Below are 14,664 nucleotides of genomic sequence, written 5' to 3' on the forward strand. Positions count from 1 at the left end.
TAACAGACACAAGTATATCTACATTGCAGTATTGAAACAAATGAGTAGGCTACTTTTTCCATCACTGTGTGTGTAGCTACTATGTAATCTGTAGGCTACATTCCCGCTGCGCCTCTACGCGGTGCATTACGGCAAGCCGGTGAGAAAAACAAAGCCGCAGCCCAGTGCTAGCATCGCAACAGTGACGTCAGCGACGCCGAGGCTGTGCACGGACACGACGCGATTGGGCGAAGCGACCCCACAACTGTATTGTACCCGAGAGTCCCAAAATACTACCAAACCATCCACAGCCAAACACTCACACACATCCGCACCGATCAGCTCCACCGCCACAAAGATCTGCGGGTAAGGACCAACTATATTACATGATTATTACTACTATTTAATAATTACTCCCACGGCGGCACCCGCCCGACTCCGCGCAAGTTTCTTTTGTCCTCTCAGTCAACAACAACACAACATAACAGCGCGTGGAGTGGAGTCCAACATCACGCTTGTTACGCTGTTAATGCACTGGCACTGTCTATTACACGGTTGTTTGTAATACACTGGGACCGGTCGTTGATTGTGTCGTTACATCAGGACTCTTTGGTTTTGTCATCAGAAGTGATCACTTATCTCAACGCGGGGGTTCTATTATGGATACCTTTGGACCGGCGAATATAGGAGTGACAGCGGACAGATATGATAGCTAGCTCTTGTCCATAGCTTAAGAAACCAATGTTTTAGTTGTTCCACTGCGCCCCCTACAGATCTAGTCAATTGAATCTTTCTACTGACAAGATCTGTAGGGGGCGCCGTGGAGCAACTAAATCTTTTTTCTTTCCTGTGAAATATTTTCTTTTCTGGCCAAAAAGTGTGTTTTAGACGTGAGGTGGGGGGCTCCGAGCGTTCCCACTAAGGAACGTAGCTTTCAACATCTTAAACCCGTCTTTGTTTCGGTGAGAAGCGAAAGTGTACTTTTTTATTTTTTTTTACTACAGACGAGAGGCTGCGCAGCCTGCGCTACCAGGGTCAACGGCTCGAAAGTAACATAATAGCGTTAAGGAGAACTCCCTCTAACGCTATGGACCAGAGATAGACAGTTACCGTAGCCATTTGTTGTGATGTAGTTGTGATTTTAGGGCTGTCTCTTGACTTTTTAATATAATGTCGTGATTAACGCTTTATGTCATGGCTAAAAGACGATGAAACATGCCAGGGTTGCTGGTTTATGCACGGAGTGAGATATTAAGACAACATTCATTTGTATGTAAAGTACGCAACGTTGATTTTATAATTCCACTGTTTTGCTAAGAAAGCACATTAATGTGTTTCACTGTTTGTCCTCTTTAGCAGCCAGGCACCCATCTCTTACTTCCCTATCTTGCATAACTCTTGCATACAAACACACCTCTTGTAAGCACCCTCTGCATTTTGTGTGTCCCTCTTTAACAGACATAGGACTGCCATGTGTATTACTTTCGCTGTCTTGTAAACATTATATATCAGCTGCTGTGCAACACACACACACACACACACACACACACACACACACACACACACACACACACACACACACACACACACACACACACACACACACACACACACACTAACTCTTCACCTCTCGTCACCCTTGTGCCTGCAGATGTCACCATGGCCACCCAGTTCACCATTTCAGACGGCGAATCAGAGCCCTCGGAGGAGGTAGAGGAGTCAGAAGCCGACCAGTCGCCGGGCGAGCGAGAGTGGAGCGCTCCTCAAGGCCGACACGCCCTCATCCTACCTGAGCCCAGAATGTCAGGTAAAGAACATTCCTTAAATGGCTGTTTCTAATCTAATCTTACACCTTCTGCACATTCATTGGTCCTTTCTCATCTTTGCACAGCTGATGTATACACAGCTGATTTATACAAGGTTACGCGCCAGCGTCATGCATAGAAAACAGCAGATTTACAAGCTCCCTAGAGCATGTAGATGTGCCCGAGTTGAAAATATTTCAGCTCTCTGCAAGCAGATAAAAACGCCACACGCCTCGTCACGCTGCTGGGGTTTCCAAAAATGCGGCGCTCCTGTTGTAAATAATTCCAAACATACATAACATAACATTGGTGCCAGGCTCTCCCATACAAGATTTGTGTTCAAATGTTTCAAAAATATTTAAAATGTTCCACAATTTATCAAGATCTTTTTGAAAATAGTAGACCTACAAGCTCACAACGCGTCACATCACAACACTTTGTGTGCTTGTAGATCAGCTATTTTCAAATAGCTGATGTACCGATATATATATATATATATATAAGTGGTTAAAGTGTTTTAACAGTTTTTTTCTGGGGACCCCATGGAACCTCCTCAAGGCCCCGAACCCCACTTTGAGAACCACTGGGAACTTGGTGGTTCCCAAACGTTTTAGCTCAATACCCAAATTAGACGTTTGCCCGGGACCCAAACTAGTGAAAAAAGCAGATCTACAAGCTCACAACGTGTCGCTTTTCGACGTGTTGTGAGCTTGTAGATTTGCTATTGTCACTACTTTTTAACCGTTTTTAAATGCATTTACTTTTATTTAATTTATGAAAAGTTGAGATTTTTTTATTAAAACGTTTTTAAATCTTTTGAAATATATATATGTTTTTAATGTAGGAAGCGAAAGAAAGGGGATATTTATTTGCGACTGTTTGGGGAAACAGTGGTCTAGAAAACCACTGACTCATTTGTCTGACGGTGCGTTTTAACAGCGGGCGACTCTCGGGCGATCGCGGGCGACATCGTCCAAAAGATAAAGAAAGTCTATGAGAGCCGGCGATCGGGCGAAGTGGGTGGGGGGGCGATGAAAGATGGATTTTCTTTATCTTTTGGACGATGTCGCCCGGCATCGCCCGAGAGTCGCCCGCTGTTAAAACGTACTGTGAGTCTTATGACACTTGCTGAAATGTTGCTTACATGCATTATGCATTCATGATTCCAACAGTTTTTTAGTGAATCAACCCCTCCTCCTCTCTCTGTCTGTGAATCACACCATGCAGCGAGCGGTCGGATCAGACTGAATTCAGAATCCAACGCCTCAATCGCCTCCAGAGACGATGACCTCGACAGCGAGGACGGCGTCCCTTTCCGGGGACGGTCGGTGTCGGCACCGCCTGCCCTCTGGGCAGCCCAGAAATACGGCCGGCAGCTCCGAAGGATGAGCGACGAGTTTGACAGCTTGCTGGACAAAGGGGTAAGAGAGACAGTGCCGAGCGGCCGGGCGGGCCGCGGGGGAGTGGATGGACAAGATGTTTAATCCATTAAGAAAATACTTTGTGCTAGGGACCCCCCAGAAGAGAACACTTGAAAAAAAAATAAAAAAATAGCAGATGTACAAGCTTGCAGCGCAGCACGAAGTGAGCAGCGAGCTTGTATATCTACTATTTTTGAATAGCCAACGCTAAAATCTTTCCCGGCTTGGGTGAGAAAGGAGATGGCTTTTTCAACCCAACCGCTCTTTTACACTTGTAAACTTGTGATGTGACAATAAAGTTTCAACTTTATTGTCACATCACAAGTTTACAGGTGTAAAAGAGCGGGTACGATTATTGTTTGTACAAGCTCCCAACATTTTGCAGTTTCAGAAATAACATTCATAAGAATGGAAGAGTAGAGAAAAACAAATATACGTATATGTATACTGTAGAGACGCCATGAGAACAAGACATACAGTACAAGCAGCCTATAAAGCAGTGAGGGTTTTCACTGTCAGGCAGTGGTGGAAACTAACTCAGTACATTTACTTAAGTACTGTACTTAAGTACAATTGTGAGGTATTTGTACATTACTTGAGTATTTCCAATTTCAAATACTTACTTACTTCTACTCCACTACATCTCAGAGGCAAATATTGTACTTTTACTCCACTACATTTATTTGAAAACTTTAGTTACTAGTTACTTTTCAGATATAAATTATTACATTATAAAACACACATTAACCACTTTAGCCCTATTTTATACATAGTCTATTTGAAAATAGCAGATCTACAAGCTTACAACGCGTCGCATCGCGACGCGTTGTGAGCTTGTAGATCTGCTATTTTCAAATATTTAGTGCTTTTACTTTTGATACTTTAAGTACATTTTGATGCCAATGGACTTTTACTTGTAACAGAGTATTTTTATATTGCAGTATTGGTACTTTTACTTAAGTAAATAATTTGAGTACTTTTTCCACCACTGCTGTCAGGCGATAGAGCTCACCAGCCTTGGAAAATTATATCTCGTGGCTGAAAAGGTTGCCAAGCCCTTCTGTAAGCCCCTTCAGCGTTGAGCCCTTCTGTTGGTGAATCCACCAACATTCTTAAGGCTGTACACTGAACTTCCACTGACAATTATGCCCTAATACACATACAAAAACAATAGCTGGTTTGTAATGTTACCACACTTGGAGCAACTTAGCAATCATTACCAAGGAGAAGACTGTCAGCTCTATAGGTTCGTTGTTAGTGCACAATGGTGTTTCTGATATGATGCATCATGAGCTTGTCACGTCCACAGACCAGACGCAATTTTCTAAAGCTATTAGCTTTAGGCTATAGGCATTGTGACAAATTATAAGCTATTAGCAATCAATGGACTACAATAGAAATACACCCTCGAGCTTTTTTGTGTTTTTTTTGTACATACAGTAGGCCATTCATTGTCTGGGTTCTAAGTTAGCAGCTAACCTAAGGCAGAAATACATTAAAACTCTATACTTCAATATCTATTGACTTGTGGTGAGTCATATTGTCATCATAATATTCAACAATGTTATCGCATATTGCACCGAGACCGTCCTAGTGTAGCAGTTAAGAGCATATGCCTTTCATGCGGAAGGTCGTGGATTCGAACCCTGGCTGGGGTCGACGTCAGCAAGGGCGTGCGGTTGCAATGGGTCCCTAATGCCGAATCAAAATGTGTTCAGATCTGAGCCAAGTCTCCCGCAGGAGATACGTCTGAAGCCTGTCCTGGACAGGAGTTTCCGGACGTAAAAAACAGATGATGTGTTCACATATTATGTTTTCCTAATATCGTGCAGCCGTACTTTCCACCACTGGTGATCATACCTGTAAAACAAGTTTTCTTCTGGGTTTTCTCTCTCCTCGCAGGGGATGAAGCGGGTGAAGAGTGCCGGGACGGCAGGACAGATGCACCACTCTAAAAGCTGGTGGAACTACCTCTTCAGTCACCAGGAGACCGAGGGCGAGAACAGCCACCACGACAGCCACAGTAGTCGCACGGAGTAGACACATCAACCAGGTTCATGGACATTTTTTCTTTAGTTTTATATTGTTTTGGGGGAGGGGGTTGGTTAGAGACTGAAGAAGGTGAAATTCAGAATATTGTCAATGCATTTCCACACAGAGAGTGTGGAGAGCAGATGGAAGAAAAGAGGGATGGGTGTCAAGAGAGCAAAGCAGGGTATAATCCATAAATCCACTGATTCTCAAACCATTTTTATTTCAAGGACCCCCATAATTCTGAGTGTACGAATCTATTTGTACACTCTCAGAGTTACAGCCTGTAAAGGGTCCATTTGAGAACCACTGGTCCAATCGCTTCCCGCCTGCAGATTCCACACCATATAGTCTCATATATACAGTAATATAATCACATTGTCAGAGAACCAAATGTCTTTTTCTTTTGGTGTACTTTTTGTTGACGTGTCGACTGATATATTTGCTCACGCTTGCGTGTGTGTGGCTGGTAGATTGAAGGTGATTAATAACTTTGTCACCATGCTCTGTCTGTGAGGGGAGAAACATATTGAATGGTGACGACAGGATTTGCCTGACGTAATCAAGGGATAAAGCTCTGAAAATAACTGCCAACTGCACTGAATATAGAAGGGGATAGAAAGGGAAAACAGAGAGTGGGGGTAATTATGGGAAAGAGGACTACTTAGTAGCAAAAAAGACTAAGAGCTTTTCCATTTGATTTGTCTCTCCTGTCAACGCTATGCAACATAGAGGGAGAGATAAAACACTGAAATATAGATCTTACGTCTCTTTTTGTATACTCCCACAATGGACCACGGGTCCTTCCTCGTGTCGTTTGATAATTCACTGGTGACGTTTGCGCTCGGGATACGGATCAACTGGAGCCGGGAGTCTTAATCAGAACAGTCAGGACATGTCACAAGACTGGCAGTGCAATAAAAAGTCAGTCAGTCACGTTCATGCACGTTTTCATTTTCATCACATACAAGCACATAGATAATTATGGAGAACACTGTGTATGCATTGAAAAGGCCAGCTCTCTGGCTTATGAAGTGCCCCCCTCTGCTAATTCAGAGGACAAATAAAGGAAAGAGAGATAAAGCACTCAAATGAGTCCTTTATCTATTTTTCTATTACGTTACAGACAAGCCAAACACCATCTTTAAAAAAAAAAAACCTGCAGAAAGACTATCATCAATCGCTTTGTACGTCTCGATGTTATCAAACAAAAACAATCTTGTACGCAGACAATCTGATAGTGCTGGAATAGTCTTCTTGTTCTTCTTTGCATACTGAACTTCAGGTTTTAGATTTCTATCAGATAATAGTGACAAATTAAATTAGATGTATAAAAAGCACAAACCAGCGTGAATCTTATCTTTTTAAAGCCTTGAATCACCAACAAAACAAAGTAAAGGTGGACTCTGGGCTTTTAACCACTTAAGCCCTATATACTACGAGAAATAGTGAAAATAGCTGGTCTACAAGCTCACAAATGTCACAATGTGATGCATTGTGAGCTTGTAGATCTGCTCTCGTCTCTCTTTTTGATTTTTTTTTTTTTTTACAAATTGGAAATACGAATAAAAACTGAAATCCCGAAATTGAGGATTAATGTGGTTAAACTGTAAATAATTTGTTTGAGGGTGTTGGGGATGAACTGAACAAAAGTTTACCAGAATCTTTATATTATACACGTTTTGGCCAAGCTAGCAATAGGCAGTGTACAATCTATGGATCTTGGGGGTTAATGTTTTGTGAATATTTAAGAAAGACTTAAGGTGGTAATGAGTTAACTGCTGTGAAGAACAAAACACAACAGCCTTCGGCCTCATTTCTCCAACGCACGGCGTCGCTCTGTGTTGGGATTTGAATGCCAGGAGTAGATGGAATGGTTTAATCTATCAAGGCCTCTGGGAGTGGGAGTGCTTATCTTTCGGGTCAGCTTCACCATGGCTTTACATCCACACTATATATTCTGAATGACAAATAGGCTCTGAAACGACACCTGGAGATCGATAACGGTTTGTCTTGTCTTATCTTAAACCGTAAATTAACTAAAAATGGAATCGGGTCCCAATCTCGTAGCCAAAAGATCCTGATACTCAATCGATCACTTTTTGTATTAATCAAATAGTGTTGAAGCGTATCATCTTTAAAAGAAATGTATGTAATAAAAAATCGTTTCTATATTTGTTTATCATCAACTAAATTGTTTAGTCTGCTCAACCACTTAAGCCCTATTTTATACTTTGTCGTATGAAAATATCAGATCTACAAGCTTGTAATAGATCACTTGCAAACAGGGTTGAGCTCTAGGGGGTACGGGCGGGTACGGCGTACCCTTAGTTCTGAGACTGTGGGGGCTGGGGGCTCGCGCGTGCTCCACATGCACTCACCGTCAGCGGCGGTCGTTAACACCTTAAAGTTTAAACAATAGCCTCTGAAGGTTCGCGCCGTCAGTGGCGAGACAGCCAGGTAGACAGCGTCTACCTGGCTGCTTTGCATAACATTAGGCTACTGGAGAAAAGCCATGGACTTGAATTGAATGTGCACTGCAGAGTGTGAGGGGGATTGCTTAGCAGAGCACCCAGTTCTCTGAGACAAGACAAAGACAAGGTGTCTGATTATTTTAACTGCTTATGTGTGGGTGAGTCTATGTAAAGGGATTTTATATAAAACTAAAAGGAAAATAAAATAATTGATTAATTGAAACAAAAATAAAAACAACAAATTAACAATGCAACAAAATAATAAGAAATATAAATACATTAATAATCACATGTTGAATACAGTATTAGTAAGTGGCTATGTGCACATGCCTGCGCACGTGCGCGCGCACGTGACGTCATAAAATACAGTACCCTTAGTTCAAAAATCCACAGCTCACCACTGCTTGCAAATAACAGTGTGGACAGTCAGTCATATACTGTAGTTCAGTGGTTCTCAAACTTTTTTCATGTCAAGGAGCCCCAAATTAATTTAGTTTTGGCTGCGGACCCCCATCTGAAAATATTTTGTGCCAATCAAATTTGTATCACATTCTTTCACGATTTTGGTGAAAATAGCAGATCTACAAGATAGCGACGCATTGTGAGCTTGTAGATATGCTATTTTCATATAGACAATGTGTATATGGTTAAAGTAGTTAAATAAAATAAATAAAAAAACTCAAAGAACCCCTCAAGGACCGCTGGGGGTCCCTGCACCCCATTTTGAGAACCGCTGCTATAGATCAGATCTGAGAGACTAACGCCTAAATGAAGACCCTGGGATCAGCACTCCCACTCAGCGAGACTCGATACATAGGATTGGCTTATATGTGTGACAATTGTAAACAATATGTGATTGTTGAAGGTGGTGATGATACAGTGGATTTGTTCGACGTGTCTTATTCAGTTCCTCTCGACTTGTAGGGATGGGATGCAAGGTGCACAGGTGCACACAGGTAACAAAAAACAGGCCACATTCCTTTTCTTTTAGACAAATACGTTATGCTAGCTACCAGGGAAACAAATAGTCCTAAGATATCACACTTTCTTTTCTTGGTGCAGTTTTGTTGTCATTGCTCGATGCAAACAGTGCTTCTACGATTCTATTCGTTGCGGTGATGCTGTCAGGTGTAAAGGAAACCTTGTATGTCCAAAACCGTCCTATGGTTCCAATGTAGTTATTATTGTAGTTATTATTTAGTCACAAGCTCTTGTTAATAGTTTTCATCGGTTCAATAGATATTAAACCCATAAGACACACTTAACCACTTTCAACCTGGGGTCCAGGGCACCAGTTGCTTTTGCACGTGTCATTATAGACGAAAATTCAAATTTTAGGTATGAAATAGGGCATTAATTATAATGTGACACAACAGTGTGAAACAGTGTGGTTACGTGTCACAGACAACTGTGATGAAATGTTCAGGTGTCCTACACAGACGCTGCGGTCCAACAGGTGCCTGACACCCATTAGAATCATTCAGTGCTGCCCTGAACCAAGTCACACAACCTCTTACCACAGAGGTTCCCAAACTGTGTCTCCCTAGGACCCAAACGTGCAAAAATACCTTATGAATTAACCCCTTTAGCCCCAATTAATAGTGAAAATAGCAGATCTACAAGCTCTGCTATTTTCACTATTTGTTAAAAAAAATTAAATGTTTTGGATATATTTTTGCTGTTGTTGAAAATGCCAGAAATAAATTAAATTTGTATTTTTTATGTTTAAAAATCGTTTGAAATAATAATTTAAAACAAATTGTAGGGGGAAAAAAGAGGGGATATTTGCTCGCAAACCATAGTAAAAATTGGTCCCCGTTGGTTGGCAACCAGTGTCTTACCATTAAAGGAGCACTACATCCATTTTCAACCTATCTTCATATTATTGGTTCTCACTAATGCTCATTATAAAATGGCACAATTTCTGACCGTTGACTGTGGACAGTTCACAAACCTGCCTATCAGTGACATCATCAGCAGGCAGGTTTGGTCATTTCAAACAAGATTTCAAACTTTTTTATATATTTTTTGATGCAAGAATGAAATGATAGCTTCTATTTCAGCATGCTAACTTCCCAGGAAGTTAAAGGCTGTAGTTTTCTATTAGCTTGTAATCCCCATTATTGATAGGCAGGTTTCTGAACTGCCCACCAATGAGACGCAGAGTGATTAGACGAAAATGGTGGCATCTTATAATTAACATCATTGAGGACCAATTAAATTAAGATAAAGTTGAAAATGGGTGAAGTGCTCCTTTAAGCAACAGTTGTGACAGTGAACGCACCCTAGAAAAGTCCCTGCCTGTCTGTGCACCAGTTGCTTTGCATCCATCCTTGGTATTACTTGAATCTAAAGATTTGTGTGGAGAAACTCCAACTTTGAATATGTTTTTTTTTCTTTTTGTAATGACTTTTGTAAATGTATTTTCTCTACTATTGTGCCACTGCTGGTATATCCTGTGCTGAACAATAAAGAATTTTATGAAACATCTTATGAAAAGAATTTGTATTTATTATTATAAAGACAACGTTGCAGAAATGTGTTCATGATAACTTCAAGGCAATTTCTGGACAACTGGATCAGTAAGTGTTAAAAGCAAATAATGATACATTGGGACTTCAAATCAATATCACGATTATTTCAAACCTTTGCCTCGATTACGATTAATGAACAATTACTTTTAAAATAGTGAAAATAGCCGATCTACAAGCTCACAACGGGTCATGACGTGAGGCGTTCTGAGCTTGAAGATCAGCTATTTTCATTATTCAATAATACATGGTTAAATTGTTAATCAGACTTGTTAATCAGAATTGATTTGGTCTATAACAAAAAATCTATTAGAATATTTTCTTGTCGATTCGTTGATATAAGAAAAAAAAAGAACAAGTCGGTTATAAGTTGGTTATTGGTTCTAAATATCTGTTTTGACATATTGTCGGTTAATTTCCCAGCCCTAATTGTAAATGCAGTGCAGATGAGTAAATATTCTTATGGTGATGAAGACACATGGGAAGTTTCATAAGCAGCAGTGAGGAGCAGGATCACAGTGATTCACTTTAACGCAGGTTTTGACAAATGAGGTGGTTGACAGTAGCAAGGAGGAAGCAATCAAATCTTATTTTAAACAGAAATCGAATCATGTGTATCAGGATCCACATGGAAACGGCGTGGCTCCAATGTGGATCTCGTATTTCACGTGACCAGCCTGTGACGTCAGCCATCTGTGACGTCAGTCGTATATTCGGGCAAGGTTTCAGCCCGGTCCGAATCCCACTGACTTCCATTGTAAAATTAAGAATAAAACATATAAGAACGTTTGTACTGATGAATCCAGCGGTTTGTGAGATTAGATATAGACACACAGACAGACACATAGACGTTCTCGCCACTCCTACAGCCCAACTAGTCTTCCCCTTTACCTGAACCTCATAGTAAAACGTCCCTGATGATCTTTGACAACACTGGATGATATTTAAATCTCTTTTAATGTCAGGATCATTCTGACATTAAAGACACCAGCTAGACTGCTGCAGAGCCACACCATAAAAAAAAAAAAACAGTTGCTTTGCCACTATTGGCAATCATGAAAACATGTTTCAAGCAGTTGAGCGATATGACTTCAAAGTGACATCACAATATTTATGGTCCAATCGTCAGTGTCCAAAATCAAAAAGACAAAACCAATGGTGTGTCATGCCACCTCCGAGGGGTCCCAGCAGTATTTGTGACCACAGTCCAGAGATGACAGTGTGTCCATGTCTTTGTCACTCAGTGTGAAGTCAAAGAGCTTGGTGTTTTCCCCCACTCGGTCGGGGTGCGATGACTTAGGCAGCACCGGGACACCCTGCTGTACGGCCCAACGCAACAGAACCTTTGGGGTGAAAACATACTGCGTGTGTCAATGTGATTCCCCTTAGCGCTTATAGTCCTGTTTTGTGTTTAGGTCTGCAACTATCACTTATCATTCTATCGATTACATTTTTGATTTGATTAATCGAATATTCGAGAAGCGCCTTTTTGAATGAAAAAGCATATGAACAAATCAATTTACCACATTATTTTATACTTTGTTGTGCGAAAATAGTGAAAATGTTCGGCACTACAGCTATGTGAGGACGTCTTTCCTCTTCTTCACAACAGCTTGGTATCACAAATCTTAGATCTCCAATCGTCACTTTTCGTCACTACCGAAACGGAAAAAAGAATTCACAAAAAAATCACTACCAATCAGCTTTAAATTGCCTGAAACGTGCTCCTAACAGGTTTTTGGGGGAACAATTTTTTTTCTGTTTTCGTCACTCGTCACTTTTCGTCACTACCGAAACGGGAAAAAAAAATCACAAAAAAATCACTACCAATCAGCTTTAAATTGCCTGAAACGTGCTCCTAACAGGTTTTTGGGGGAATTTTTTTTTTTCTGTTTTCGTCACTCGTCACTTTTCGTCACTACCGAAACGAAAAAAAAAAATCACAAAAAAGTCACCACCAATCAGCTTTAAATAGCCTGAAACGTGCTCCTAACAGGTTTTTGGGGGAACAATTTTTTTTCTGTTTTCGTCACTCGTCACTTTTCGTCACTACCGAAACGGGAAAAAAAATTCACAAAAAAATCACTACCAATCAGCTTTAAATTGCCTGAAACGTGCTCCTAACAGGTTTTTGGGGGAACAATGTTTTTTCTGTTTTCGTCACTCGTCACTTTTCGTCACTACCGAAACGGGAAAAAAAATTCACAAAAAAATCACTACCAATCAGCTTTAAATTGCCTGAAACGTGCTCCTAACAGGTTTTTGGGGGAACATTTTTTTTTTCTGTTTTCGTCACTTTTCGTCACTACCGAAACGAAAAAACAAATTCACAAAAAAATCACTACCAATCAGCTTTAAATTGCCTGAAACGTGCTCCTAACAGGTTTTTGGGGGAACAATTTTTTTTCTGTTTTCGTCACTCGTCACTTTTCGTCACTACCGAAACGGGAAAAAAAAATCACAAAAAAATCACTACCAATCAGCTTTAAATTGCCTGAAACGTGCTCCTAACAGGTTTTTGGGGGAACATTTTTTTTTCTGTTTTCGTCACTCGTCACTTTTCGTCACTACCGAAACGGAAAAAAAAAAATCACAAAAAAGTCACCACCAATCAGCTTTAAATAGCCTGAAACGTGCTCCTAACAGGTTTTTGGGGGAACAATTTTTTTTCTGTTTTCGTCACTCGTCACTTTTTGTCACTACCGAAACGGGAAAAAAAAATCACAAAAAAATCACTACCAATCAGCTTTAAATTGCCTGAAACGTGCTCCTAACAGGTTTTTGGGGGAACAATTTTTTTTCTGTTTTCGTCACTCGTCACTTTTCGTCACTACCGAAACGGAAAAAAAAATTCACAAAAAAATCACTACCAATCAGCTTTAAATTGCCTGAAACGTGCTCCTAACAGGTTTTTGGGGGAACAATTTTTTTTCTGTTTTCGTCACTCGTCACTTTTCGTCACTACCGAAACGGGAAAAAAAATTCACAATAAAATCACTACCAATCAGCTTTAAATTGCCTGAAACGTGCTCCTAACAGGTTTTTGGGGGAACAATTTTTTTTCTGTTTTCGTCACTTTTCGTCACTACCGAAACGGAAAAAAAAATTCACAAAAAAATCACTACCAATCAGCTTTAAATTGCCTGAAACGTGCTCCTAACAGGTTTTTGGGGGAACATTTTTTTTTCTGTTTTCGTCACTCGTCACTTTTCGTCACTACCGAAACGGGAAAAAAAAAATCACAAAAAAATCACTACCAATCAGCTTTAAATTGCCTGAAACTTGCTCCTAACAGGTTTTTGGGGGAACAATTTTTTTTCTGTTTTCGTCACTCGTCACTTTTCGTCACTACCGAAACGGAAAAAAAAAATCACAAAAAAGTCACCACCAATCAGCTTTAAATAGCTTGAAACGTGCTCCTAACAGGTTTTTGGGGGAACAATTTTTTTTCTGTTTTCGTCACTCGTCACTTTTTGTCACTACCGAAACGGGAAAAAAAAATCACAAAAAAATCACTACCAATCAGCTTTAAATTGCCTGAAACGTGCTCCTAACAGGTTTTTGGGGGAACAATTTTTTTTCTGTTTTCGTCACTCGTCACTTTTCGTCACTACCGAAACGGAAAAAAAAATTCACAAAAAAATCACTACCAATCAGCTTTAAATTGCCTGAAACGTGCTCCTAACAGGTTTTTGGGGGAACAATTTTTTTTCTGTTTTCGTCACTCGTCACTTTTCGTCACTACCGAAACGGGAAAAAAAATTCACAATAAAATCACTACCAATCAGCTTTAAATTGCCTGAAACGTGCTCCTAACAGGTTTTTGGGGGAACAATTTTTTTTCTGTTTTCGTCACTTTTCGTCACTACCGAAACGAAAAAAAAAATTCACAAAAAAATCACTACCAATCAGCTTTAAATTGCCTGAAACGTGCTCCTAACAGGTTTTTGGGGGAACATTTTTTTTTCTGTTTTCGTCACTCGTCACTTTTCGTCACTACCGAAACGGGAAAAAAAAAATCACAAAAAAATCACTACCAATCAGCTTTAAATTGCCTGAAACGTGCTCCTAACAGGTTTTTGGGGGAACAATTTTTTTTCTGTTTTCGTCACTCGTCACTTTTCGTCACTACCGAAACGGAAAAAAAAAATCACAAAAAAGTCACCACCAATCAGCTTTAAATAGCTTGAAACGTGCTCCTAACAGGTTTTTGGGGGAACAATTTTTTTTCTGTTTTCGTCACTCGTCACTTTTTGTCACTACCGAAACGGGGAAAAAAAATCACAAAAAAATCACTACCAATCAGCTTTAAATTGCCTGAAACGTGCTCCTAACAGGTTTTTGGGGGAACAATTTTTTTTCTGTTTTCGTCACTCGTCACTTTTCGTCACTACCGAAACGGAAAAAAAAATTCACAAAAAAA

General features: G+C 40.2%; 2 protein-coding genes across 3 annotated transcripts in view; one reads left to right on the top strand and one right to left on the bottom strand.

Moving 5' to 3' along the window:
- The first annotated feature begins 196 nt into the window (after positions 1-196).
- badb (BCL2 associated agonist of cell death b) lies at positions 197-10,199 on the top strand. The gene is made up of 4 exons (XM_084043586.1): positions 197-345; positions 1,631-1,786; positions 3,012-3,205; positions 5,108-10,199. The coding sequence occupies exons 2-4, from the start codon at positions 1,639-1,641 to the stop codon at positions 5,243-5,245; spliced, it is 480 nt and encodes a 159-aa protein (XP_083899712.1). The 5' UTR covers positions 197-345; positions 1,631-1,638; the 3' UTR covers positions 5,246-10,199.
- Positions 10,200-10,300: 101 nt separating this feature from the next.
- The window catches only part of LOC311035400 (aldo-keto), a 48,073-nt gene continuing 43,709 nt past the window's right edge, over positions 10,301-14,664 (bottom strand). For both annotated transcript variants that reach the window (XM_084043575.1, XM_084043574.1), the window contains exon 6: positions 10,301-11,584. In XM_084043575.1, coding sequence (XP_083899701.1) covers positions 11,405-11,584 — 180 coding nt within the window. In that variant the 3' untranslated portion in view covers positions 10,301-11,404. The remainder of the gene's footprint in view (positions 11,585-14,664) is intronic.

Source organism: Gymnoscopelus microlampas, assembly GCF_963454915.1.
Source record: "Gymnoscopelus microlampas genome assembly, chromosome: 19".
NCBI lineage: Eukaryota > Metazoa > Chordata > Actinopteri > Myctophiformes > Myctophidae > Gymnoscopelus > Gymnoscopelus microlampas.